Source organism: Amblyraja radiata, chromosome 39 (assembly GCF_010909765.2).
Source record: "Amblyraja radiata isolate CabotCenter1 chromosome 39, sAmbRad1.1.pri, whole genome shotgun sequence".
Lineage (NCBI taxonomy): Eukaryota > Metazoa > Chordata > Chondrichthyes > Rajiformes > Rajidae > Amblyraja > Amblyraja radiata.
In genome coordinates, this window is record NC_045994.1 from 9819161 (window position 1) to 9842767 (window position 23607).

At 45.1% G+C, this 23607-nt stretch overlaps 1 protein-coding gene across 4 annotated transcripts in view; it reads left to right on the forward strand.

The window, feature by feature from the left end:
* The window catches only part of antxr1 (ANTXR cell adhesion molecule 1), a 164228-nt gene that overhangs the window by 17544 nt on the left and 123077 nt on the right, over positions 1-23607 (forward strand). For all 4 annotated transcript variants that reach the window (XR_004410216.1, XM_033013961.1, XM_033013960.1 and 1 more), the window contains exons 2-3: positions 14303-14374; positions 16732-16803. Coding sequence is in view for 3 of the 4 variants with exons in the window: in XM_033013961.1 (XP_032869852.1) it covers positions 14303-14374; positions 16732-16803 (144 nt within the window). In the remaining variant the exon portion in view is untranslated. The remainder of the gene's footprint in view (positions 1-14302; positions 14375-16731; positions 16804-23607) is intronic.

Here is a 23607-nt window from a genome sequence, read left to right on the forward strand (position 1 = left end):
AAATAGGTGGATGTTTGAGCTAGAAATATGATACGATACAATGCGATATGATAGAACCTTATTTATCCCAGGAGGGAAATTGACCTACCAACAGTCACAAAACACAAGAAACATCAAACATGAAATTAAAGTGACGAGTGGAAAGGATTGTGGATGTGCAAAGATTTGGGGAGGTGGGGGGGGGGGAGGTGGGGGGGGGGGGAGGGGGGGGGGGGGGGGAGAGGAGAGAGAGGAGCGGGGGAGTGATGGGAGTCAGTCTACCCAATGACAGAAGGGGGAGAAGTTGTACAGTTGGAAGAACTCTGATATTTTGGCAAGGAAGAGGAAGGAAGGAGTTCAGTAGAAAAGAGCTGGTCGACGATTCGGTAAAATTCACAGGCGATTAAATAAGAAAATGAATGATGGTGCAGTGGAAAAGGAGGTGTTAGTGGAAGGAGAAAGGAACTAGAAATGTATGTAGCAAGCTGAAATTTGAAACCAATCGCTTGGGCAGCTTACAACCCAACCAAATGAACATTGAATACTACAATTTTAGGTTACCTCTAACAACAACACCCCTTCCTCTCATGCCCCACCTAGATTTGCATCTATTTCCCCCTCTCCCACCTCCCACACTCCTTCCTCTGGCTTCACAATCTACACAAGCTCTTCAATCCTTTTGTCTCTAACTTTCAATTTTTTTAAATCTCTGGCCTTTGTCCAGCCATCCACCTATCAAACCCTCTTGGCCTATGTTTGCCCTGCCTCTCCTCTCTTCTAGCTTTCTCCCCCCACCCCCCTCCCACTCCCTACATTTAGTCTGAAGAAGGGTCCTGATCTGAAATGTCACTGTCCATGTTCTCCAGGCATGTTGGCTGACCTGCTTGAATTACTCCACCACTTTGTGTCTTCTTTCATAAACCAGCATCTGCAGTGCCTTGTTTCCACTGTTGAATTCAACATTGTTCTCCTTTTATTGAATTTCTTCAACAACATAATGGTTGAACATAAACTCAAAACCGACGCTAGGGTCGCGTGTGTGGGCGTATGGAAGAGCAGTGGGATATATCTCCGCTTCTTTCACTTCTTCGTTAGTTCTGGGGTTTTTCTTTTTTCTTTTTGGTGTCTTTCTTCCCTTTTTCTTTTCTTCTTTCTTTCCCTTTTTTCCTTTTTCTTTTTTACTGATTTAGTTATTAGTTTATAAAATGTTAAAACTGAAAATTGTATAACTGTCATGTCGATTACTTTCTCTTTGCACAATAGCTTCTAATAAAGAGGGAGATCTACAATAATTATAGGCAGCATGGAGTAAATGAGGTGCTTGAGGAGTATAAAGAATGTAAAAAGAATCTTAAGAAAGAAATTAGAAAAGCTAAAAGAAGATATGAGGTTGCTTTGGCAAGTAAGGTGAAAGTAAACCCAAAGGGTTTCTACAGCTATATTAATAGCAAAAGGATAACGAGGGATAAAATTGGTCCATTAGAGAGTCAGAGTGGAAAGCTATCTGCAGAGCCAAAAGAGATGGGGGAGATATTGAACAATTTCTTTTCTTCGGTATTCACCAAGGAGAAGGATATTGAATTATGTGAGGTAAGGGAAACAAGCAGAGTAGCTATGGAAACTATGAGATTCAAAGAAGAGGAAGTACTGACACTTTTGAGAAATATAAAAGTGGATAAGTCTCCAGGTCCGGACAGGATATTCCCTAGGACATTGAGGGAAGTTAGTGTAGAAATAGCAGGGGCTAGTACAGAAATATTTCAAATGTCATTAGAAACGGGAATAGTGCTGGAGGATTGGCGTGCTGCGCATGTTGTTCCATTGTTTAAAAAGGGGTCTAAGAGTAAACCTAGTAATTATAGACCTGTTAGTTTGACGTCAGTGGTGGGCAAATTAATGGAAAGGATACTTAGAGATAATATATATAAGCATCTGGATAAACAGGGTCTGATTAGGAACAGTCAACATGGATTTGTGGCTGGAAGGTCATGTTTGACTAATCTTCTTGAATTTTTTGAAGAGGTTACTCGGGAAATTGATGAGGGTAAAGCAGTGGATGTTGTATATATGGACTTCAGTAAGGCCTTTGACAAGGTTCCTCATGGAAGGTTGGTTAAGAAGGTTCAATGGTTGGGTATTAATGGTGGAGTAGCAAGATGGATTCAACAGTGGCTGAATGGGAGATGCCAGAGAGTAATGGTGGATGGTTGTTTGTCAGGTTGGAGGCCAGTGACTAGTGGGGTGCCACAGGGATCTGTGTTGGGTCCACTGTTGTTTATCATGTACATCAATGATCTGGATGATGGTGTGGTAAATTGGATTAGTAAGTATGCAGATGATACTAAGATAGGTGGGGTTGTGGATAATGAAGTAGGTTTTCAAAGTCTACAGAGAGATTTATGCCAGTTGGAAGAGTGGACTGAAAGATGGCAGATGGAGTTTAATGCTGATAAGTGTGAGGCGCTACATCTTGGCAGGACAAATCAAAATAGGACGTACATGGTAAATGGTAGGGAATTGAAGAATGCAGGTGAACAGAGAGATCTGGGAATAACTGTGCACAGTTCCCTGAAAGTGGAATCTCATGTAGATAGGGTGGTAAAGAAAGCTTTTGGTGTGCTGGCCTTTATAAATCAGAGCATTGAGTATAGAAGTTGGGATGTAATGTTAAAATTGTACAAGGCATTGGTGAGGCCAATTCTGGAGTATGGGGTACAATTTTGGTCGCCTAATTATAGGAAGGATGTCAACAAAATAGAGAGAGTACAGAGGAGATTTACTAGAATGTTGCCTGGGTTTCAGCAACTAAGTTACAGAGAAAGGTTGAACAAGTTAGGGCTTTATTCTTTGGAGCGCAGAAGGTTAAGGGGGGACTTGATAGAGGTCTTTAAAATGATGAGAGGGATAGACAGAGTTGACGTGGATAAGCTTTTCCCACTGAGAGTAGGGAAGATTCAAACAAGGGGACATGACTTGAGAATTAAGGGACAGAAGTTTAGGGGCAACATGAGGGGGAACTTCTTTACTCAGAGAGTGGTGGCTTTGTGGAATGAGCTTCCAGGGAAGGTGGTGGAGGCAGGTTCGATTTTATCATTTAAAAATAAATTGGATAGTTATATGGACGGGAAAGGAATGGAGGGTTATGGTCTGAGCGCAGGTATATGGGACTAGGGGAGAATACGTGTTCGGCACGGACTAGAAGGGTCGAGATGGCCTGTTTCCGTGCTGTAATTGTTATATGGTTATATGGTTATATAAAATAAATATTAAAAAATATATATAATAATAAAATAAATTTAAAAAAAAGAATTCACCGTTGTGTCTGGAAGGCTATATGTTAGCAACCTGAGGGATATGCTGGTGTTTGAGCCATGTTAAGCACGTTTAGAGCAGCTTAGGTGAGCACGAGAGAGGGAGAGAGCTTGAGTTTAGTTTATTGCCGCATGTGCCGAGCGAGGTACAGTGAAAAGCTTTTGTTGCGTGCTAACCAGTCAGCGGAAAGACAATACGCGATTACAATCGAGCCGTTCCCATTGTACAGACACACGATAATGGGAGAATGTGAATAACATTTAGTGCCAGATAAAGCAAGAGGGAGGGACAAAGAGAAAGAGAGAGAAGATTTCTCATCTAATCAGAACGTTGCCTTGAAGGCAGATTGTGTGGATTATTGCTCCACTGTCTTTTGGGCTTCTGTTATTAGTTTGTAGACAAGAGACAATAGACAAAAGGTGCAGTAGGCCATTCGGCCCTTCGAGCCACCACCGGCATTCAATGTGATCATGGCTGATCATCCCCAATCAGTTCCTGCCTTCTCCCCATATCCCCGACTCCGCTGTTTTTAAGAGCCCTATCTAGCTCTCTCTTGAAAGCATCCAGAGAACCTGCCTCCACCACCCTCTGAGGCAGAGAATTCCACAGACTCACCACTCTCTGTGAGAAAAAGTGTTTCCTCGTCTCCGTTCTAAATGGCTTACTCCTTATTCTTAAACTGTGGCCCCTGGTTCTGGACTCCTCCAACATCGCGAACATGTTTCCTGCGTGTCCAAGCCCCTAACAATCTGTAGTTCCCACTTCCCAGCTGCTACTGTGCCCGGAGATTGGGAGACTGGTGGGACGTAGATTATGGGGTAAGAACAGAGAATCCCACAAGGCTTCCAGGTTCGGTGGGCTGGCAGGAAGAGTGCTCAGATGGAGTCCATTTCTTCATTCACGTTTTCAAAGAGAATGCACTTTGTGGTTCCTTATTTCTCCGAACTTTAGCTGGCCACAATCCACATCAAATGGTTGGAATCCACAAGAGAGAACGCATCTGTGCCTTCAAAAAGTATCTCACATCATTTTTGCCAATGGCCAAGTGGAACGGGGTGGGAGGAGATTCAGAAAGTGTGCGTCTGGGCTAGATATACAAAAGAATGCACTCCAACTCCATTTGTGATTCAACCTCAGCCCTTTGTAGATATTCAAAGCTTTTCCTGCATTTGGATTTTAACCTTTAGTGATACAGCATGGAAGCAGGCCCTTCGGCCAACCGAGTCCGCACTTACTAGTGATCACCCGCAACACTAGCTATACCCTACACACTAGGGACAATTCACAATTTTACCAAAGCCAATTAACCTACAAACCTGGAGCGTGGGTGGTAACCAGATCACCCGGAGAAAACCCATGCAGTCACAGGGAGAATGTGCAAACTCCATAAAGACAGCACCGATCGTCGGGATCGAACCCGGGTCTCTGGCGCTGTAAGGCAGCAACTGTAGAACTGTAGATTAGAAGTTGTTCAGCCAGAGATGAACACACGTCTCGGCATCTGCATACAATGGTGTCTGTCTTGTTGCTTCTTGTGCTTCTTGTGTTGGAAAGATTGTGTTGTGTTGGAAAGATTGGTGGAAACAGGGCCACGACGTGAATTTGTCGCAACTGAAGGAAGACTAAAGGGCCTGTCCCATGAGCATGCGCCTGCATGCAGCAAGCGCAACCTAAAGGGCCTGTCCCACTAGCATGTGCCTGCATGCAGCAAGCGCAACCTAAAGGGCCTGTCCCACTAGCATGTGCCTGCATGCAGCAAGCGCAACCTAAAGGGCCTGTCCCACTAGCATGTGCCTGCATGCAGCAAGCGCAACCTAACGTGGTCGCTTGAGCTGTATGGCCTCGCGGGGCCGGTCCCACTTCGATCGCCGGAGCCGTATGGAGTTGCGTGGAGCTGGTCCCGACATCGCGCGGGGCACCGAAAAACTGACCGTGTTTAAAAATTCTGCGCGGCAACGGCCTGCCGGCCCACAGCCGCCTCGATGCCGTACATCATGCTCGAACTTCCCACGGACTTCGCTCGAACTTCATGTCACTCACTCGACTTCCCCGCGGCCCCCGCTTCTGGTTTGGTCGCGCTTGCCGCATGGAGTCGCATGCTCGTTGGACAGGCCCTTTAGGTCGCGCTTGCCGCATGGAGTCGCATGCTCGTGGGACAGGCCCTTGAGGTGATAACTCACCATTCACTCTTTCTCACCCCATGTCATTTTCGTATAAATAATAAGCCAGCAGAGGATTTCTAGGTGGTGATGTAACAAATTACCCCTGTGCTGAGAAAGAGGATGTGGGTTTGTACTGCGATTCATTCGCATTTCCTGCCCCTGGCTGGGTTGCGGGATGATAAATGCATCCTGAATTGAGTTGTTCCTCAAAGGAAAAGGGAGTTAATCAGAGAGGAAATCAAACAGACCCCATTCACCCACATTTCTTTGAAGATCAATTTTTGTCCAGAACTTCTCACTCTCTTCATTACCTCCAGGATTTTTTTGTTTGCGTGTGTCTTATTGGGTCATCAGTCACAAAGAATGAGATTAACACGAGACTCACTGATATACTTGTACATATATGAAAGCAAGAACACTAGATGGTCATCTGCGAAAATATCAAAGTAAGAAGCTCAAGTACAGAGTCCATCTGGAATTTTGAATGGCCTACTTACTTTATCATTGTTACCCTTGTTGTTTGTCAGAGCAAGCTTCTTCAACCACATAATGACCTATCTGCTTTAGTGTTATCAATTGGGGAATAAGTATTGGAAACATAGAAACAAGGTGCAGAAGTAGGCCATTCGGCCCTTCGATATGATCATGGCTGATCATCCAAAATCAGTACCCCGTTCCTGCTTTCTCCCCTTATCCCTTGATTCCGTTGGCCCTAAGAGCTATATCTAAAGGGCCTGCCCCACTTGGCCGTCATTTGCGCGTAATTTACGCGACATCATTTACGCGTCACGACGCGCGAGTTGTGACGCGCATGGTGTGCATTAAGCGCGCATGGTGCGCGGGGACATAGGCAGTGACGCGTGGCCGCCTGCGGCGTTGCAGGATTTTGTGATGTACAAAATCTTTGCTCGCCATCTGCGTGACACGCAAATGACAGGCAAGTGGGACAGGCCCTTTACTCTCTCTTGAAAACATCCAGTGAATTGTTCTCCACTGCCTTCTGTGGCCGAGAATTCAACAGATTCACAACTCTCTGGATTTTTCCTGCATCTAGCCTGTCCAATTCCTTAAGAATCCAGTACAACATCTCAACTTCTCACTGAAATAATGTCCCAGGTTTTATACCATCACAATTCTTAAGTTTGCGTCGTAGAGTCATACAGAGTGCAAACAGGCTCTTCAACCCAACTTGCCCACGCCGACCAACATGCCTCATTTACGCTAGTCCCACCTGCCCATACTTTCCTTATATTAAGTGGCGGCGCTGGGAACGGCTGCGGCTCGCCTGCAGTCCGTTTGTCTTTACTTTTTTGTGTTGTTATTTTTTCGTTTTGTGTAGTTGCGTTTTTGGTTTTTAGGTTGTGTTTATGTGGGGGGGGGGGGGGGTGGGGGGTTGAAACGGGGTTTGCTGTCTCTCCCTTGGGGGGAATACAACTTTTTCGTCGTATCCCCCCTCTCTGCCTCCGTCTGCGCTGAGGCCTAATGGCGGAGCTGGCGACCTCGGGACTCCGGAGGCAGCCTGTCAGGACTTGCCCTGGGCTCGCTCCCGTGAGGGCGGCCCAGCTCGGGGCTGGAACTGCGCTCCCGTGAGGACGGTCTGGCGAGGGGCCGAGACTCTCCCGCAAGGGGCTGTGGCACTCCCGTCGGAGTGACCCAGCCCGAGGGAGGAACGGCACTCCCGTCGGAGTGGCCCAGCCCGAGGGAGGAACGGCACTCCCGTCGGAGTGGCCCAGCCCGAGGGAGGAACGGCACTCCCGTCGGAGTGGCCCAGCCCGAGGGAGAACGGCACTCCCGTCGGAGTGGCCCAGCCCGAGGGAGGAACGGCACTCCCGTCGGAGTGGCCCAGCCCGAGGGAGGAACGGCACTCCCGTCGGAGTGGCCCAGCCCGAGGGAGGAACGGCACTCCCGTCGGAGTGGCCCAGCTCGAGGGAGGAACGGCACTCACGTGAGGGCGATCCGGCTCGGGGTTGGAACGGTGCTCCGGTGGCTGGGACGGCGTTCTGGCGGCGGTGACCTGAGTCCTGGGTTCAGCCGCGGGCCAGCAGCTGCGTATTCTGGACTGGAGGGCGGCAGCTTCGACCACTCCCGGGCCGCGGTGTTTGAGCCGGCCCGTTGCGGGGTTCGGTGAGCCGCGGGACTGTTGTGCCATCGCCCGGTGGGGAATCGTCTCAGCGCAGAGAGAGAAGAGGAGGGAAGAGACAGTAACCCTAAGATTTTTTGCCTCCACCACAGTGAGGAGGTGCTTGGTGGATACACTGTGGTGGACGTTAATTCGTGTTTACTGTTGTTTATTATTGTATGATATATGTATGACTGCAGGCACGAAATTTCGTTCAGACCGTAAGGTCTGAATGACAATAAAGGGATTCAATTCAATTCAATTCAATTCAATTCAATCCCTCTAAAGTCCGTGTACCGTCCAAATGTTGTCCTGAAATCAAAGGTAAGGAATCGACCCTCTGAACTGGCACCTCAACAAATCTTAGAGAGTATGCAGTTTTAATGTTTGTCATCTCTCTGACCCATTGTCCTCTGGTTGTTACTTGTTATGCATTAACATTTACCTCATACATGGGCTCAAATTATTGTCGAGACAATGATAGAAATGTCAGATGCTACATGATTTTGAAGTTATTTGGTGTATGGATTTTGTATACATGGCCGTGCAAAACTTGTAAAAGTACCAGATGCAGGCTAGGGACACTTTTAACTTTTTTTCTTTTTCTTTCTCCTTCATTTCAAAACGGGCTGGATGCAGAAGTTCCTTTTTTTGACCTTATCCATCGCCTTGTTTGGTCATTTCTTCCACTTGACTCCTTTTTAGGCCGATTGAAAATTCCAAGCATCCCTGTGGAACAGAAAGCCCCTCTCTCTTGTTTGGCATTTTGATACTCTCAAAAACAGTCTTCCACTGATTTTCACGACCAAACAACTGCTCAGTCTCGAGCATCCAACAAGAGGAAAGAGGAAAGATGTCTGGACTTGAATAGTGCAGCTACATTGTCTTTGAACAAGGCCCCCATTAACATGTCCATTTGCAGCTGGTTCCATTAAACTTCAATAAATCAGACGCAGCCTCATTGCTGCACAATGCCCATATGTTGAGTGAAGAAAGTGTGGATTGTTCTATAGTTGGAAATAATTAACATGGCAGAGGATTTTGTCCTTTAATTCTTTCAGGACCGTGAAGCGAAATATAGAATTGAAGTTGGTTAAAATCCAACCTAAGACTGGAGCCACCCCCCCCTTTATATTTATTTTTCACTTGATTTATTATTGTCCATTAAAGATCAAAAAGAAGGCACAATCTTTACAAGATCATTTACTTTCCAATAGAAATGTGTTCGCTGCAGCTTCATCAGACAGATACAGAGATGGGCGGAAGTTAATACGGTGGCGTAGCGCCAGAGATGCGTGTTCGATCCCGACTCCGGGTGCTGTTTGTACGGAGCTTGTACATTCTCCCCATGACGTGCGTGGGTTTTCTTTGGGATCTCCGATTTCCTCCCATATTCCATAGACGTACAGGTTTGTAGGTTAATTGGCTCGGAATAATTGTAAATTTTCCCTAGAGTGTGTCTAGGTTAGCGTTAGTGTGCGGGGATCGGTCTCGGTGAGCCGAAGGGCCTGTTTCCATGCTGTATCTCTAAACTAAATTAAACTAAACTAAACTAAGGTAGACAAAAATGCTGGAGAAACTCAGTGGGTGAGGCAGCATCTATGGAGCGAAGGAAATAGGCAACGTTTCGGACCGAAACCTTTCTTCAGACCCATAGATGCTGCCTCACCCGCTGAGTTTCTCCAGCATTTTTGTCTACCTTCAATTTCCCAGCATCTGCAGTTCCTTCTTAAACATTTTGTCTACTCGGCTGCGAAATCTCCTCAAGGTATGCCTACTTTGAAGAAGTTCTCCTCCCTCCGAAGAGTCTGAAGAAGGGTTACGGCCCGAAACGTTGCCTATTTCCTTCGCTCCATAGATGCTGCCTCACCCACTGTGTTTCTCCAGCATTTTTGTCTACCTTCCATTTTCCAACATCTGCAGTTCCTTCTTAAACATAAACTAAACTAAGAACATGTTACTCCATGAGAGGTGCTAAGCAGTACACAGATGTTGGTATTACATTTTACCTGGATATTTACATATAGAGAGGGCATTGAAGCTATCTGGCATTGATTTTGGGAAGAGCCATTAGGTAAGGACCAATTTTACAAAAGAGTTCTTTATTTCCATTCAGAGAACTGAGGAGAACAATTTGCCTAAATGTTTCAGATATGATTATTGATGCCAAGTTATTTTAGTGTATCTTGATGGCGACTCCAGAATTTAGCATGCCTAATTAAACCAAATCGGCTAAACATTAGTTTACTATGTTGTATTGAAATTCCTTTGCAGAAAGGGCTGAAGAGTTTTTTTTTAGATCAAATGAAGAAGACATGACAGACTGTTACAAATCCTCATTTTCAGATTGATAGATGTAATTATCTGTATAGTTTATTTTTTTGGGTTATAAATATACCCAATTAGATCTTCATCTTGCGTATGGTGTGCACAGCCTAAAGTTGTAGGACAACTTGTTCTATTTGATCTTATTTGATTGCGCACGCTGGGTTGATTGCATTCGTCGAAACAGGGCGGACCACGTGAAGGTTGCAATCTTCCACCCCGCCCAATTAGATGCTTGAGTGGAAGCACTTGAGCGATTTGTGTGTGAATATAGTCAAATAAAATAACCATTGAATCGAACATGTTTGACATTGATGCTTTAATGGTGTCAAACGTCAGAGTATTTAAACAAGTTGTGAGATTTCCAGAACTACGAGAGGGTTAAATGGCCAATATATTATGAATAGAGTCATATACAGCATGAAAACAGATCCCTCGGCCCAACTCATCCACACTGACCAGGATGCTCCTTCTAAGCTAGTCCCATTTGCTCAGGTTTGGCCCATATCCCTGATGGTAAAGGAGCAAGGAACATATTATGCAATGGTCAAGATGAACTGATGCCTTGCAGAGTGTTGGCTAAGGATGCTTGCCTGACAGGGTAAATGTTGGGATGTTTTCACTGGTGGAAGAGTCTTGTATGAGGAGACACAATTGTAAGATAAAGGGCTAATCATTTAAAACTGAGGTATGCAGAATGTTGTTCTCACAGAGGGTGACAAATCTCTGGAATTCTCTGTCCTGGTAGGATCATTGGAAATATTTAAAGGGGAGGTGGATATAAATGTTATAGATAGTGCAACTGAGGGTTGAGGTGAAATGGCGCAGAAGATGACTTGAGGCCGGTGTAGATCAACCCCGATCATATTAAATAGTGGGGCAGGCTTGAAGGCCCTGATGTCCTACTCCTGCTCCTTCATCTTGTTCCTTTGTGTTATCTGAGTGCCCTGGACAATGTGTATCCCTCAGCCAACTTCACTGTGTAAGAATCAAAAGCAGAAAACACTTGGAAACTTTCAGCAGGCCAGCCGACATCAGTGGAAAGAAACACACTTAATATTTCAGGTCGAAGACATTCGGATCTGCTGAGAGTTTCCAACATTTTCTGTTCTTATTTTAGCTTTTTTCCAGTTAAAAAAAATAATTTCATTCACCATTTGAGAGATCATCTGGTCGTGATCAGAGTGCTGTTTGTGGGAGCTCGCTCTGTATACATTGGCTGCTGCTTTCCCCACATTTCTTCAGAGAAAGCATTGGCAACCACATCATTCATTGGCATTGGGGCAGTCTGAAAGGGGCATGAATTATGCTACATAGAAACGTAATCTTTTGTTTAATTTATCAAAATGACCTCCACCATTAAATGGTAATTGTGACTGCTCCAGTCATGTAATATGAGCGCACGGGCTTTATAAGAATACAGATTATCTAAATTCCATTACTTTTAATTGTTCCCTGTAACTTTTATGCAGTGACCATCTTGCATTTCAAAGCTTATAAAGGGTGTGTCCCACTTGGCCATCATTTGCACGTCACGCTGATGGCGCGTGAAGACTTTGTACATCACAAAATCCTGCGACGCCGCGCGCAGCCGCGTGTCACTGGCTATGTCATCACGCACCATGCGCGCGTAATGCGCATCATGCGTGTGTCACGACGCGCGTGTCGTGCATCGTGACACTAAATGATGTCGCGTAAATTACGCGCAAATGACGGCCAAGTGGGACAGGCCCTTAACTTATCAACACACAAATAAAACGCTCCCCTGATTCCATTCTCCATTTAAAGAATCCTATTGAAAACCAATCTTCCGATCACTCCTTTCCAGACCACTATTTAATTGAAGAATTGCACATTCTAGTCTGCCTTTTAAAAGATAAATATTTTGAAGCTACTCTGTAGTTCTTTGACTCTTTTTAGTTTAGTTTAGAGATACTGTGCGGAAACAGGTCCTTTGGCCCACCGAGTCCGCACCGAATAGCGATCCCTGCACATTAACACTACCCTATACACACCAGGGGAAATTTTACACTTATACCAAGCCAATTAACCTACAAACCTGTATATATTTGGAGTGTGGGAGGAAACCAAATATCTCGGGGTAAACCCACGCAAGTCACTGGGAGAACGTACAAACTCCGTAGAGACAGCAACAGTAGTCAGGATCAAATCTGAGCCTTTGGCGCTTTAAGGCAGCAACTCTACCACTGCGCCACCGTGCCGACCAATTTTTGATTATCATAAATTTGTGCTGGTTCTTCTTCTAAACTTGATGATCCAGAGCATGCAGAGAGTTGTGGATGAAGCCCAGTCGATCACACAGACCAGACACCCACCAATGACTCCATCTACCCTTCATGCTGCCTTGGGAAAGCAGCTAACATAAGCAAAGACCTTTCCCACCCTTGTTATTCCTTCTTCTTCCCAGTTCTGTCAGGCAGAAGATAAAGAATCTTGAAAGCACGCACCACCACACACAGGAACAGCCTCTTCCCCTCTGTTATCAGTCTTCTAAATTGCCCTTCCATTAGCTAGGGTAATGATTCTGATTCTCCAACCTACCTCTTTAGTTTAGTTTAGTTTAGTTTAGTACAATGTCATGTTTACCGAGGTACAATGAAAAGCTTTTTGTTGTGCGCTAAGCAGTCAGCAGAAAACTAATACATTATAATCAATCCGGCAACACAGTGCACAGATACATGGCAAAGGACTAACGTTTAGTGCAAGATAAAGTTCAGTAATGTCCAATTAAAGATAATCCGAGGGTCTTCAATGAAATAGATAGTAGCTCAGGACGGCTCTCTCGTTCTTGGCAGACAACATTGGACTTTTTCTCTGGAACTGTTACTCCACAATGTTGCGAATTATATTCTGCATGTTATCTTTCTCTTCACTCTCCCTATTGTACTTGAGTTTGGCCTGATTGTATTAATGGGCCGCGAAACCGGGGGGGGCGGGGGGAGGAACTGGGGGGGGGGGACTAGGGGGGGGGGGCTGCAGCCCCTCCACTTTTTTGGCGAGACATGCTTCATAACCCGAAATTATCCCGCCTGCAGGCGTCTTTTTCTCTTCTTCTGAGGACCACCAGCATCCAAAATCTCAGAACAAGCACACAGTGAGCGCGGCAAAACCACGACCAACCGTGGCGGAAACCGACTGCCCCCCAAAACCCTCCCTCCGCTCAACGGGCAATCACAGCGCGGTTCACAGTCGAGATATGGGGCAGTGAACGAAGAGTGAGAGTCATCCCCGAGAGGGAGGGAGAGTCGGCCCCGAGAGGGGGGGGGGGGGGGGGGGGGGGGGGATTTGGGGGATATATCTCCTCACTTTTTGAGTTGGGGGCTGGCCTGTATTATCCCTCAGTTTTTGGAGGTTGAGCAACAACAACAAATAATAATTGTGTCACACACCCACACCCTCCCCTGTCTCGGTCACTCTGCTCCCTCACCGGGTACCCCGAGGCCGGTGATCAATGATCGCTCAGCCCCCCCCCCCCAACTTTCAAAAACGTTCTGCGGCCCCTGGTATCATCTAATTTATAGCATATACACAAAGCTTTTCACTGTACCTTGGTAAACCTAAACCTATATTGATCAGGACTGTAGAAGTTTGCCGAGTTTGTTCTTCTTTTCTTTCCCTAGCTTTTTCAAGTGTTTCTCCAAATTGGTTGGCCACTGGCCAAGACTCCAGATTTGTTGGACAACTGCTGAGACTCCCGAGTCTTTTTCAGTTTCATGTTTAAATATTGTCAGTAACACTCACAAAGTGTTTCCATTTTCTATGTTTGCCGCATTGTCCTCGAAACACTATTCATTGTTCGTTTTACTATTCTATTTCTTTATCCATAACAAAGTTCTCACCCCAAAGTGGGAAGAAAAACTGAATTGAATGGTGGTTTTCATATTGAATCTGATTTGGAACTCTGTTTGAGCTCCTGGGACACAACATCAAAGAATGAAATAGGTTTGTCAGTCCAAAACAAATCTATAAACCAGGAGACACAAGTGACTGCAGATGCTGTAATCTTGAGCAAAGCCATATCTCCCTGTCTGAGGTCTTGTTGACCATTGCTCATAAGATTGTATTTCTTACAGAAAGTTTCAATTCAGTTCCATTATTTATTAGTAGACACAAAATGCTGGAGTAATGCAGCATCTCTGGAGCATACAGGTTACAGCATACAGCATACAGCATACAGGCAGCATCTCGGGAGAGAAGGAATGGGTGATGTTTCGGGTTGAGACCCTTCTTCAGACTGTTTGAACATGAGAGAAGTTACTGGCTTTATAGATAAATTAGTTTTACTTATTTAGGACTTTCCAATGTTTCTAAGAAAGAAAAAATGTCAAAAAATGTAATTCTTTAAGCATGAAACTTTAACTAGCAATTTGGTTTTCATTTTCAGATCTGGGAGCGTTCAACATCACTGGAGTGAAATTTTTTACTTTGTGAATCACCTTGCCCACAAGTTCATCAGGTAAATATCCTCTTGTATTTCTCCAAGGAAACGTGGTCTGAAAGAAGTCTACTTTTCCAGGGCCAGGGGCCACAGTCTCAGAACCAGGGGCCACAGTCTCAGAACCAGGGGCCACAGTCTTAGAACAAAGGGGAGGCCATTTAAGACTGAGGTGAGAAAAAAACATTTTCACCTAGAGAGTTGTGAATTTGTGGAATTCCCTGCCACAGAGGGCAGTGGAGGCCAAATCACTGGATGGATTTAAGAGAGAGTTAGATAGAGCTCTAGGGGCTAGTGGAATCAAGGGATATGGGGAGAAGGCAGGCACGGGTTATTGATTGGGGATGATCAGCCATGATCACAATGAATGGCGGTGCTGGCTCAAAGGGCCGAATGGCCTCCTCCTGCACCTATTTTCTATCATTCCATGTTTTTTCCTTCTGTATAGGAAGGAACTGCAGACGGTGGTTTACATTGAAGAAAGACACTAAATGCTGGAGGAATGGCAGTGTGAAGAAGGGTCTCGACCCAAAACGTCACCTATTCCTTTTCCCCAGTGATGCTGCCTGACCGCTGTGTTAGTCCAGCATTTTGCGTCCACTTTTCCTTCTGGTCCGCAATAGTTATGCAATCTCTAAAATGCGCCTTTGACCACTAACCTGGAAAATTACATTACTAATTTTAATTGCACTTAGTAATTAATTACCAATTATTGCTCGTCGCTAACTGCCCTTGAGAAGATGGTGGTGAGGCGCCATCTTGAACATCTGCAGCCCTATTGGTGAAGATGTTCCACAGCGCCATTTTAAGGAGCAAGTTCTCAAACTTGGATTGATGAAAGAATGGCAGTCTATTTCCAAATTAGAATGATGTGTGGCTTGATGGATAACTTCCTGGTATTTCAGTGGGAACAAATATCAAGAGGAAAAAACCAATGAAAGGGAGCAGAGGTTGGCCTCTGGGTCCTTTAAGCCTACTCTGCCATTCATATGATCATGGTTGATCTTCCCACTCAATACCACATTGCTACATTCTGTACATATCCTTTATCATTTAAAATCTATCTTTCTCCTTCATAAAAATGGAGGAGAATCTGTTACTTGCCTTCTACCAGTTCTGTGGTAAAGAATTCCAAAGGTTTACGTCCTCTGTAAAAATAGTCTCCGCATTTCAGTCTTAAATGTCCCTGATGTGTCGGATGAAACTGCAGATGCTGGTTTACACCCAAGATAGATACAAAATTCTGGAGTAACTCAAAAGGCCAGGCAGCATCTCTGGTGAAAAGGAAAGGGTGACATATCGGGTCAGGCCTGAAGAAGGGTCTCGACCCGAAACGTCACCCCTTCCTCTTCTCCAGAGAAGCTGCCTGACCCGCTGGGTTACTCCAGCATTTTGTGTCTATTTTAAATGTCCCTCATGCCTGATTCTAAACCCTTCAGCTACGAAAAACATCCCCCATCCAGTCTGTCAGAGTTTTATAAGTTTCATTGAAATTTCCTCTTGGTCTTTTAAATTCTTGTGAAAACAGACCGAGCAAAGCCAAAACCACCTTCTACCACAATCATGCCATTCGAGGAACAGTTGTTACACTGCATGGCAGTTTTAACTTTAAACCAGGAAATCCAGAGAACAAACCGTACTCCAGATGCAGTCCCTCAGGCCCTACATAATTGTCGATAATTGTTTTTGGAATAATGGGCTGTCAAGAGTGTATTGCTTGTATAATGGGGCTACAATATACAATTCTACTCCAAGAAACAAAAGAAATTCATCTTCACCCATGCACCAAGTACATTCTACAGTGTGAGCATGTTGTGTTCTGGTTTTTAAATTGAGTTCTGATCTAACTGAACATCAAAAGTGGAGTAGTTTATACATGGCGTAGTTTAGTATAGAGATACAACATGGGATCAGGCACTTTGGCCCATTGAATCCATGCTAGCCATCAATCACCTATTCACACTAGTTCTATGTTATCCGCTTTACTCATCCACTTCATACACATTAGAGACATTTTTTACATTGGCCAATTAGCCTCACAAACCCACACGTGTTTGGGATGTGGGAGGAAGCCGGAGCACCCGGAGGAAATCCACGCGGTCATGGGGAGAACGTGCAAACTCCACACAACCAGGACCCGAGGTCAGGATTGAAACTGGATCTCTGGCGCTGTGAGGCAGCAGCTCTACCAGCTGCACCAATATACATTGCATGTTTGACCCATCTGACTGAAGATTTATTTCCACTCCGACTCTTTAATGTTTCGTGCAGCAAACAAAATGATTTCCACATTTGCCTTTGTAGCAGAATGTCTTGCAGTTGATTTCAAACCATTCAATCTGGCTCACTTTAACCTACCCGTTCTTGTTCTTTTGCAGCCCACAGCTGAGAATGTCTTTCATCGTTTTCTCAACCAGAGGTACCACACTAATGACCTTGACAGAGGACAGGTGAGTGATGCCCAAATGATTCAGTGTTTACCCGGCATTGTAAAATGCAATAGGCCATGATGCCTGTGTAGGGCTTCTACAAGAGTTAGACACAAGGAACTGCTGGTGCTGGTTCACAAAAAAAAAGACACAAAGTTCTGGAGTAACTCAATGGATCAGGCAGCATCTCTGCAGAACATGGATAAGCAACATTTCGGGTCAGGATCCTTCTTTAATCTGAAGAAGGATTCTGCATTGCAGCCCAGACCATCACACAAACCAACCTTCCTTCCATTGACATCATTTGCTCCTCACGCTGCCTCGGCAAGGCCACCAGCATTATCAAGGACAAGTCGCACCCCGGCCACTCCCCCTTCTCCCCTCTCCCATCGAGCAAATCTTTGTTCGGACGTTACTGGACTTTATCTTGCACTAAATGGTATTCACATTATTCCCTTTATCATGTATCTGTGCACTGTGGATGGCTCATTTGTAATCATGTATTGTCTTTCCGCTGACTGGTTAGCGCACAACAAAAGCTTTTCACTGTACCCATGACAATAAACTAAATACAAACTCGACCTGAAACCTTGCTTGTTCATGTCCTCCAGAGACACAGCCTGACCCGCTGACTTAAGGGTCTGTCCCACTTTCACGACCTAATTCACAACCTTTTTTACTCGTGGACATTTTTTATCGTGCTAGAAAAACGCCCCGACGTACTTGATGCCACGAGTACCTACAACTAGCATCACGGCCCGCTACGACCTACCTACGACCTCCTACGACCTCGTGACGACCATGCTGCTAGTATGAGTCAAGGACAAACTCGGCAGAGGTCGTGAATTAGGTCGTGAAAGTGGGACAGGTCGTTTACTCCCGCATTTTGAGTTTTTTTCGACAAGAATTACACATTTTCTTCGCTAACCTCCACGGACACTCCTGTTTTGCTTTCTGCTTCAGGAGTTTATCCCTTTTATATGCTTCCACTATCCTTCTTGCCTGGGTTTTCCAGCAAACAACGCCTCTTCATTGCACCTCTGATTCTTTAACCATTTTCGTTATATCTACGCTAACGTTATGTGTACAAAACCTCAGAGAATGCAACTGCAGAATGATCCTTGCGCACTAGTTACCGGAACATTAAGCACGTGGCAAAAGTGCTTTTCACTGTACCTCGGTGCACGATGATTAGGACGGGGATATTCTGGAGAGGGGGTACCTGACACCCAGCCCTTTCTCGGAGCTTCGAGTGGTCATCGATGACCTGCTAACCTACATTAGAATAGAGTATGCAATCATATTAAGCATGCCTGCTCATTCCATTTAGACATTGTGACTGCCACAGTGGTGCGTTGGTGACGTAGTCTGAATCAAATGAATCTTATGGGAGAGTTGTAGAGGGTTGGCATTTCATGGATTAACTCTCGACAGTAGCAACATTCATGGGCAGGATCGTAATTGATTCTACACACTGTCCAAGCTCGTCTCCCTCTGTAATATCCCCCCCTGCCTGTACTAATCAGTTCCAGCCACACGGCCGCCCACATTCCAGAGGCCTGGATACACGCAGCTGTCCAACATGTGGATACGGGCTTTGAGTGGCAAACAGGCCTGCGATGATGCATCCAAAATATCTCACCCCTTTAGACTATTAGACTTTAGAGGTGCGGAAACAGGCCCTTCGGCCGAGCCAGTCCGCGCCGACCAGCGATCACCATGCACAGTAGCACGATCTTACACATGAGAGACAATTTATGATTTTACTGAAACCAGTTAACTTACAACCATGTAGACCTTTAGAGGGTGGGAGAAGTCGGGGGCACCCGGAGAAAACCACGCGGTCACAGGGAGAACATACAAACTCCATAGAGAGGATTAAACACAGGTCTCTGGCGCTGTAAGGCAGCAACTCTACCGCTGCGCCACTGTGCCGCCCCCGATTATAACAACTCATGCGGTCAGAGAACTATTTCATTGTTTTTAAATGACTCTGTTAACATACTACTTACAAGCGGTTGAGGTATTTTCAATAATAAGTCAAGAATCAAGTACTCAATTCTTTTATGTATCGACAACGAAACAATTAAAATTTTACTTGCAGCTGGTTAACAGACCTATAAATGCAGTACACACAGATAATATATAATATTTAAAAAAATCAATATAGCCTGATAAACATAATGCTCGTGCAAAATTGCTAGTGTAAATTGCCACCAGTGTGTAAGGAGTGGATGTGAAAGTGGGGCAACATAGAACTAGTGTGAATGGGTGACCATTGGTCAGCACATACTCAGTGGGTCGAAGGGCCTGTTTCCATGCTAGACAAAAATGCTGGAGAAACTCAGCGGGTGCAGCAGCATCTATGGAGCGAAGGAAATAGGCAACGTTTCGGGCTGAAACCCTTCTTCAGATTAAATCACTAAACTAAATTAAACTAAACTAAACTAATCGCCCAGACTCAGTGGTAAGTCCAAGTTGCTAAGCAAGAGGTGAGTTTGGCAACTTTTGCACTTTAAATTGCAGTGCACAGGCACGAGTCCAGAATACGTGACTTACATCATTTGCATCCAGCCTGTGCTTCTCTACAATGTTGCTGGCTGTGCATCGGTGCGATTCAGCCCAGTGGTAAAATAACCACTGAATATTTAGTCACTCAGTACGCAGAATAGGTTGATGAAGGGAATTTGAGCTTTGTCTTTTGTTAACATATGATCACCAGCAAATTAACAGAAAGAACTTCCCAGGGATAAGACATCGTATAAGACATGGGATATTGTACAGTAGGAGCATTCCACTTAAACCAATCAATAGAAGTTATTCTCGGTCAAGCACTCTCCAATATTTAATATGCTAACGTCCTCCCTACAATAAACCAGTATCTGCAGTTCCTTCCTGGCAATTTAAAGATTTACCAAGAGCTGATGAGGTATTTCTAGGACATAGAAACAAGAAAAAACATCTGTATTGAATAACGCCGGATTGACGCAAACCAGAATTGTGTGTTAGAATAAAAATCAACTTGCAAGCAAAAATATATTTTTCAAAGGAATAATTTTACCAACATCACAGGATAACTATTATTCTGCAAATGAGATTTAAACTCAGAATGATCTCTTAACACTTGAAGTTGCTAATGACAGGATAGGTTGAGTTGGGCTTTAAACTTATTCCAGCTGAAAAGATGGTTAATTGTCTTTCACGAGCAGCCGCTGGCAGGAAGTTGCTAATTACCCATCAAAGACGAGAGTACTCCGGCTTTTATTGGTCCCGTCTTCTGTGGGACCCCCACAAGCAACGTCTGTAGAACAAAGCTGCCTCCCAGTCCAACCGTGTAGAAGCCAGCCTGGTGGTTTCCTGGTGGCATTTGCTGGCCCTTTGAAAGCCTTAATGTGCAGATGGAGTAAACATCTTCAATCGTCAACCATTCAACTCCCCCCCACTAGGTATTTTCCAGTATCAACACTATCCTTGTGTATCGACACCAAATGCTGGAGTAACTCAGCGGGGACAAGCAGCATCTCCGGGAGAAGGAATGGGTGACATTTCAGGTCGAGACCCTTCTTCAGATTGTCTTATGTGGGTTGCTATGGCTGAATACACCGACAGGGTGCTGTGGAAGTAGGGTCCCGGGTTGAAACGTCATCTACCCATGTTCTTAAGAAGGAACTGCAGATGCTGGCCACCCTGCATCAGTCTGAAGAAGGGTTTCGGCCCGAAACGTTGCCTATTTCCTTCGCTCCATAGATGCTGCTGCACCCGCTGAGTTTCTCCAGCACTTTTGTCTATCTACCCATGTTCTCCAGGGATGCTTCCTGACCCGCTGAGTTACTCCAGCACTTTGTGTCTTTTTTAGCATGCTGTACCTTGCTGCAGTGTTGGAAAGCTATATATTGAGCATAGGCATGTCACCAGTCTAAAGAATGCATATACAGAGGGTATTCACTAAAATCAACATTGTATTTATATCATAAAAATAAGTACCGAACATAGTGCTTAGCACTACACCACATGTTCTAACTGTCCCTGGTGCTGAGACTAGTCCTGTATCTCCTGTCCTGGTTCCTGATTCCATGTCTAGCTTTACCTGACATGGACATAAATGCTGCCTTCTCTCCTCTCCTGGGTGATGCTGGCCTGTCCTCGCCCTTTCTCTGCTAAACCCTGACTCTTTACCTCTTCTCTTCATTTGCTCTTGGTCGCTGTAATCATTGATAGCTATCTCCTTCAATGTTGCCAAAGTCTAATCTGGACCCTACAACCTCCAGGGGTCATGCCTTCTCTACAGCCGTATGCTGAGGTGTGAATCTCCACACATTGGCACTTTGCATCAACCTGTGCAATATTCTGTTTAGTTTAGTTTAGTTTCGAGATACAGCATGGAAACAGGCCCATCGGCCCACCGAGTCTGGGCCGACCAGCGATCCATGTACACTAGCACTATCCTATACACTGGGGACAATTTACAATTTTTTACCAAAGCCAAATTAACTTACAAACCTGTACAGCGTGATCTTTGATTCCACCCTCTCCCTTGAGCCTCACATCCGCCATGTCATTAAAACCTCCTTCTTTCATCTCCGCAACATCGCCAAACTCAGACCCTCTCTCACACCGCCTGCTGCTGAAAGACTCATCCATGCCTTCATCTCCTCCCGACTGGACTATTGCAACTCACTTCTCCTTGGCATCAGCTCCACCTACATCAACCGACTCCAACTGGTCCAGAACGCAGCCGCCCGACTCATCACCCACACCAAATCCTGGCATCACATCACTCCAGTCCTCAAAAAACTTCACTGGCTTCCCGTCTCCCACCGGATCACCTACAAAATCCTGGTCCTCACCTACAAAGCCCTCCACCATCTGGCCCCCACATATCTCATTGACCTCCTCTCCCCCTACCAACCCTCACGGTCCCTCAGATCCACATCAGCCGGTCTCCTCTCCATCCACAAGTCCAACCTCCGCAGTTTTGGGGACAGAGCCTTCTCCAGGGCAGCTCCCTTTGGAGTGTGGGAGGAAACTGGAGCACCTGGAGAAAACCCACGTGGTCACGTGGAGAACGTACAAACTCCATACAGACAGCACCCCTAGTTAAGGTTGAAACTGAGTCTATGGCACTGTAAGGCAGCAACTCTACTGCTGTGCCACTGCATCACTTCCACTGCCATATTCTGCTGAATTGAATCAAATGTGTTGCTTTTCTGTGTGCAATGGGTAGGTGTGATTATTAACAATCTTACACAAAACTGACAAAAAGATAAGGTTTGAAAATTGCTATTGCAGTTCTTGGATATAGTTTTTGTCATTTTTCATTGCGTCTGGTCTGTAGTTGATATCCTTGGGATCAGAGGGGATACAGATCCTCATATATGAAGAATGTCAGTTGCTGTAATGGAGTTTGTCAGGCAGACTGGGGAGGTTGGGTTGGCTTTTGCAGTCAGAACCCTCCTCCTGACTTACAGGGATTGGATTTGGAGTTCGATTGGAAATAAAAAGGGGGAAAGTCTGAACTAACAACAGATGGCGGGGTCAGTGCTCCAGGGATAGTAACTAACCTTGGAATTATTTTCAATCTCTGCATGATTCCTGCGGGACCCATGAAGACGGGAGAATCATGTGCAGGATATACGCAGGATTTGTTTGAGCAACAATGGGGCTTTGTTTTTACATCGGGAATGTGTAGTTTGTATTTGAATGAAAAATCCCCCAGCTATAGCAAGCCATGCATTTTGACCACTGTCCATCATAACCTATTGGAATTAGTCAGGGAGCCAGCAGCAACATTCAGGGGAAAGAGACCTGTGTCAGCTCAAAACTGCAAGAGTAATTTTGTAACGTAATTGAGTCTGGCTTTGCCAAATTATGATTTTTATTTTCCTTTTGGATCCATCTTTCTGAGTTATTGTAGCATTGTCACGGGATTTACCAGCGATATGTCCAGGACCACCCATATTGAAGCAATGGCTAAGACAGCACACCAGTGGCTCTGCTTAATTACAAGGCTTAGGAAGTTCGGCATGCCCCCAATATTTGGGATGCATCAAAGCTTGGTTTGGGAACTGCTCCATCCAAGACCACAATAAATTGCAGAGAATTGTGGGCACAGCCCAGACCACCACACAAACCAACCTCCCTTCCATTGACTCCATTAACACCTCACTTTGTCTCGGCAAGGCCACCAGACTAATCGGGGACGGGTCTCACCCTAGCCACTTCCTCTTCTCCCCTCACCCATCAGGCAAAACGCACACTTCCAGATTCAGGGACAGTTTCTTCCCAGCTATGATCAGACAACTGAACCATTCTACCAACAACTAGGGTGCAGTCCTGAGCTACTAACTACCTTATATGAGGCCCATAGTCTATCTTTAATTGGCCATTACTGGACATTATCTTACACTAAACATTATTCCCTTTATATCTGTACACTGTGGATGGCTCGATTGTAATCATGTTTATATTTCTGCTGATTGGTTAGCATGCCACAAAAACCTCTTCACAGTACCGTGGTACATGTAACAATAAACTAATCTATACTAAAGAGTGTCCATCATTGGATTCAAATCACATACAGAAAGGTCCTACTAAATCTGGTATTGAAAGGAAAGCTAATCTAGGCAACTATCAAACTAGTGGATTCTCATTTGGAATTTAACTGGTTCAACAATGTGCTGGCTGTTATACGTGGCTGGGCTAACCATTAGTGTCCGACACGTAACTCCTTCTTGAGTTCAGTGGCCAAATAGGATGGATTTAAATGCTGGCATTATCATGATAAATTTAGCCCGTGACCAAATAAATGACCTTGAACGGCACGGT